This window comes from Gracilinanus agilis, chromosome 6 (assembly GCF_016433145.1).
Source record: "Gracilinanus agilis isolate LMUSP501 chromosome 6, AgileGrace, whole genome shotgun sequence".
Taxonomy (NCBI): Eukaryota; Metazoa; Chordata; class Mammalia; order Didelphimorphia; family Didelphidae; genus Gracilinanus; species Gracilinanus agilis.
The window spans coordinates 76,907,538-76,913,537 of record NC_058135.1 but is presented as its reverse complement, the minus strand read 5'-3'; the positions used below and the strand labels follow the sequence as shown (position 1 = coordinate 76,913,537).

Below are 6,000 nucleotides of genomic sequence, written 5' to 3'. Positions count from 1 at the left end.
ACAAATTAGAGAGTCATAGTGCCCAAAGAGAGGTCCAGATAATAAGGGTTGAAGGTATGGAAAGAAGAGACCATTCACAAATATAATAGGTGGGAAATGCTTGACGGGAGAGCTAGGACTTCACCTAGGTCTTGAAATCATGTTAAATCCATTATGTTCTGTAATGCACACCATGACTTTGCCATATGCTGTCTCATAAATCATTTTTTATTAGCTATGTTTATCCCAGTGGAAGATGGTCTTGTCACTAAAACTCTAGACTAAGATTTGAAAGTGAAGGTACCATGTCCTGAGAGTAAGGCTTGCCTTAAGTTGGCTTTTACACAGAGGTAAAAGGAAACTCTCAGTTTCTCAGTTTCTCAGAAACTCAAACTAACAACTCAACAAATATGCAGACAAAAGGGACTAATAGTGGATAATCGCCTCTGTACTTTTATGAAGTCGAAAACATCCACACTACTCCCAAATGAACCAATTTTGATTAATTTTTCAATGAATATTAAATGTTAAAACTCTTCTCTGCCAGTCTTTTCTCCTATGGACTGATTATACAGTCTGATTTCTCATGCATTATATAAACCAATAAATAAAAACATTCCAGGGTATTCACAAGGTAATTCAATAAGTCTTCCATGTAGAGGCATTTGACACAGTAGGCAAGCTAGTAGCTTACTGAAAAACAGAACAACTCCTCCCCCCGCCTCCCCCTTATTCTCTTCCTTTCTCCCCCCCTCCCCTCACTCCATTGACATGCATAGCTGGCCTAGTAGGTGTAAAAATAGACAGACAGAGCCTGAATTGGAAGTGGTCACTGAATGTTGCCTGCCGTTGCTGGGGTTTTGAGTTCTCTCTGACACTGGCCAGCTAGCAGATGGGGAGAACTGGTGTGGGACATGTAGGGAAGCAGAGCACAAAAACCAAGGATCATCCTTTTGAATGGTCAATGTTAACTTCTCCCTGGGAGCCTTGGACTTAGCCCATAGTTTGAGGACAGACCCACTGACAACGGGGAATAACCAAACTGATATGGGCAATGCAGCTCTCTGCCAGTCTTGTCATACAGAGAAGAGCATAAGAGCGCAAGGAAACATGCAAGAGTTGGATAAAACCCCAGATTACTATGGCTACAACTGTGAGGATGTCAGAGAGTCTGAGGCTCTGGTAAGTGTTAAACCATGAACCAGGAGAAAGAACAGATGGGGACGTCTTGAGCATATTAGAAATTATCACTAATCCTGGGGGTCAAACAGAGAGTCTACCGTGTAAAATCAATGTGATTTTTACCAATTTTTCTGCCATTAATGTGGATTTTAATTGTTTTCTTTCATCGTTACTTTATCATTGTTCAAAGCTTGCCTTATATATTTACTTCATTTGTGCTTCCTTTAACTTCATACCATAAACTCAGATTGGACAAAGAACATGTCTCCTGAAATAAAAAAGTACACTGTCCATCACCTGGGAGATATTTAATTATAGTAAGATTCCATTAAAAAGTGCTTTGAATTCCATCGATTCAGATATATACTTCAGTCATCAAGTCAGGTCCTCTATGTACATAACAGTGAATAGCAGATCTCTTCTTGACATATCATGGAAAGTTTTCTATTGCCTTTATTGAAGGGATTACCATGGTGTTACAAAATTAGACTTCTAAGAGACTTTTTACTTTGCTAATTTGACTCACTGACTAATGTTAAAAAGGCTAAGAGAACCGTGACCTATGTGATAATTATTTTGCCACAAACTCCTAAATTTTAAGAAAAGTACAATTGAGGTTGAGTGATACAGAATTAGAATTCAAAAGCTTAGTATTCCTTATATTTATTAATTTTCCAGAAGGTCATTGTATGATTTTTTCCCTCAGTGGCCCAAACCAGCATTCTATTTCTGGAACGTTTGATTTTAGTATTCACTGGAATCAGCTTTATCTTTGATCTCTTAATTCCCAAAACTTTGCCTGCTGCAAGATCTTTATTTCATTCCATATGAGAATGTGAAATTAGTGAATGCTTTCTTCTTGAGGAACAAAGAAACATGAGATAAAATGCTTATTTTACATAGAGATTTACAGATCAGTAGAAATGAACACCTGTGCTTTGCTCAGGAGAAAGAATGCATAGGATAGAAAGTGAATATAGTTTTTCCTCTTATTTTGAATTCAATGAATTTCCAAATTTCTTAAAATTAGAATTCTAAGTCTCATCATACTGAAATTGGAATAGGAAGCATCATTTTGCTTTTTCAGAGGAAGGACTGCAGGAGAGGAAACACATAAGAAAACAAACTNTAGATGATAGATGGATAGATAAATGGATAAATATATAGAGAGACAGAAAGACAGACAGACAGATAGATAGATAGATAGATAGATAGATAGATAGATAGATAGATAGATAGATAGATAATGCATGCATACATGCATGGGATGTTTATAGTGAACAGAAAAGACAAGCCTGTCCTTTTTGTGGAAAAAAAAAGGCAGGGATTCAGCCATAGATACCATGGGGAAAATGCAAAACAAAACTAAAGCCCAGAAAAATCCTTAGGCAAGCAGTATAAAAGCTGGAAGGCAGCCCACTTGTCTTACTAGAGAGAGTAAACAAAGGTTTCAACCAGGGCCATTGCCTTATTTTTCTATAGAGTGCCTGAGATGTCTCATCTCCATACTCAGGATCAGAAGAATTAGCTTCCTCTTACTCAAAACTTTATTTGTAATTTAACTGATTCTGCACTGAGAGGGGAAGAAAATAACAGAGATTTGGAATTATAGCCATGCTTCCTTAATTCTGCTGTCTTCTCTTTAAACATTTTGAGGAAATGTTTTCTTGGTTGAAGGTAATTTCTAGACAAATGGATGCTCATTCCTTCATTTATAGCATGCTTTTAAAATGTTACTTAATGATGGTTTTGCTTCCTTTAAGCATGGGTTCTTTTTATTTTCCAAAATGATTAATTCTTTAAAGTTTTGTTTGTTTTTTTTGGGGGGGGACATTTGTATGGAATAAATGAATGCCTGCATGATTTTGATGTTAGGAGGAAACATGAGTGATTGAAATGAATGGTGAATGCATTCAAAGCATTTTTATGAATACATTTCAAGAGTTGATGAATAATAACGGAAAGCTTTCAATAGAAGTATTCAACAGTATCAATATTTCCTTACTGAATTTCAGTTATCCAATAGGAAATAATGGCTGAGACTTCCTAGAGGATATTGAAGAATCCTTTCTTTTTTAAAAAACCACAATTACAGGCATAATACTGTATCTGAACTTATTAATTCAAAGCCAATTCAATTCAACAGTCTTGAATTAGATGTCTATTGCAGACTACATTGTGTCATATATTGGGGATACAAAAGCAAAAGACAATCTGTGATTTCCAGGACCATGCATTCAACCAGGGAGATAGTAGTTATGCAGATAAGTAGAAACAAAATAATTTTAGCAAAGAGATGGTGATAATACCTTGGGTGGGATCAGTAAAAGCTTCATGAAGCAAGTGGTACTTGAGCTGAGCTTTGAAGGAAGCTATTTGAGCTCCCAGGTGGAGATGAAGAAGAAATCTAGATGTGGTTCACTGTCATGAATGCATGGGGATGGGAGTTTGGAGCACAACTAGTAGTCTAATTTGGAACATAAAGCAAATAGAGGAGACTAATATGAAACAATTTTGAAAAGGTTGCTTTGCTCCATTTTTATTTGCTGTTCAGTTGTTTTCAGTCCTGTCTGACTCTTTATGACCGCATTTGGTGATTTTTTTCCACAAAGATACTGGAATGGTTTGCCATTTCCTTCTCCAGATCATTTCATACGTTGGGAAACTGAGGCAAACAGGGTTAAGTAACTCACCTAGGGTTATACAGATAAAATTGGGCCGTATTTTAAGAACCATAAATAATTGGCTGAGGAGTTTGTCCAAGAGGTAAGCTACTACATAGAAGATGGTAATAGTATTGAATTCAATGATGATAAAAGTGTGGAGAGGGTTTTTTCCAAGAATAGTAACTACAGATAAGGGGCAGGAGGTAAGATTTTGCTAGCCACAAGATTGGAAGGGGAGTAACCTATGAATGGGGTCTGTCCTGAGTTCTGTGATGGTGATATGGAGTCAGAAATCTCTCTCTCTCTCTCTCTCTCTCTCTCTCTATCTCTCTCTCTCTCTCTCTCTCTCATTCTCTCTCTCTCTAACTCTAACTCTATCTCTTTATCTCTCTCTCTATCTATCTCTATCTCTATCTCTATCTCTATCTCTATCTCTATCTCTATCTCTATCTCTATCTCTATCTCTATCTCTATCTCTATCTCTATCTCTATCTCTATCTCTACTAAGATACTAGGAGTCTTGGGAGAGTTCACACAGGGCATCTGGGTTAGTAGAAATGTTCTGGTGAAGTCTTCAGAGACCAGATCGAAGTCATGCAGGACCCATACTTCTATATTCACTCCAAAGTGGCAGTGGATGTATCACACATAGCAAAATTCTATGTATTCTTTTCTTGGTTGAGCCTGGTATTTGAGGCTTTGGTTTCTACAGGGTTTGGAAGGCACTGATTCTGAGGTCTGTTTTGTCCTAAAGTAAATATATGGACTGAAGCAACCAATTTTTCCAGTGGGCTCCAGTGTAAAAAAGATCCAGAATCAGAAGATTTGAGTTTGAATCCTATGTTTGATACTTTTTACTTGGAACAACTTGGGCAGGTCAAATAATCCACTTGAATCTTGTTTCCTTAACTCTTAAATGAAGTGTTTAGACTTCTGAGGACATGGCTCCTGTCCAGCTCAAAACCTATGATTCTCTAATGCCTTTTAGGGCAGTAAAATATTGAGGGTTAATTAAGAGTTTGAAGTAGCATATGAATCTTGTCTTTGCTATTGTAAGGTTGAAAGCTAATTAGCCTCTCTGGGCCTCAGTTTCCCTATCTCTAAAATCAACCAGTTCACAAGATTATGACTTATTGGGCAAAATAAAAGAGTTGTGACTAGGTGATCCTTAAGGTCATTTTAGCTCTAAATCTCAAGATGCTATTTCTTGGAAAAATTAAATTATGATTTGGAAGCGAGCAATGCACTTTAGAAAAACTGACTTGAAAAAATTCAGGAAAATTAATGATTCTTTTTTGGTAACTGATAAAGTGCTTTCTCAGATTAATACAGTTTTATATAAAATAGAGTTTACTTGGACCATCAATACTGAGTAAGGCATTGGGATGATGATGATCTATTTTGACATAGTACTTATCTTCCAAAATATTAAAATATTTAATAGACATTTCAACAATCCTCACAAATTTCTAATGAGGAAGCTACTGTCCTCATTTTACAGACACTAATAGTGAGAAACAGGGTGTGTCTAAACATAAAGAGTAATTTGAAAAGAACTTAATTTAGTTGAATGAATATAACTCCCTCTTTTCAAAATAACCAGTTGGAACTAATCTACCTTTCCATTCCTGTAGATAAAATTTATTTTACTTCCTACCAGAAATTTTCCCATACATGTGTGTAACAATTTGAAATAATTTTTATTTTGTTATTTCTATTGACATTAAATAGTTAAAAACAAGTATTTTCTTTATTCCATTCATTTATTTTCTGTACAGTTTCATACTAAAATTACCAATCAGCCCTAGAGCTATCATACTGCGAAAGTTTTCAGTTTTGTTAGGCATCTAAAAAATCAGTGAACAAAAACTTATTAAACGTTATGATGTTCTAGGCACTGTGGACAGGGTTAGGGACTAGATCTGAGACTTCATTGGTGTAAGGAAATCTCTGGTGAGGAAAATGGCTCTAGCTACATAGTTAAGTACCTTCACTGCAGTCTTTAGGCTTAATAGAGTTGTCTAGAGGACTGAGAACTTAACCAACTTGCCCAGGATCACTTAGTAGTCAATATGTGTTAGAGGCAAGACTTAAACCCAGGTCTTCTGGGCTTCAAGGCCAATTCTTTATACACTATCTTCCCTGTTGCCTTTCAAGTACTGATATTGTGAAG

At 36.2% G+C, this 6,000-nt stretch overlaps 1 protein-coding gene across 2 annotated transcripts in view; it reads left to right on the top strand.

Annotated features, from left to right (window-relative positions):
• Positions 1-1,026: 1,026 nt before the first annotated feature.
• Positions 1,027-6,000, top strand: part of ANK2 (ankyrin 2) — a 308,584-nt gene continuing 303,610 nt past the window's right edge. For both annotated transcript variants that reach the window (XM_044681396.1, XM_044681395.1), the window contains exon 1: positions 1,027-1,161. In XM_044681396.1, coding sequence (XP_044537331.1) covers positions 1,027-1,161 — 135 coding nt within the window. The remainder of the gene's footprint in view (positions 1,162-6,000) is intronic.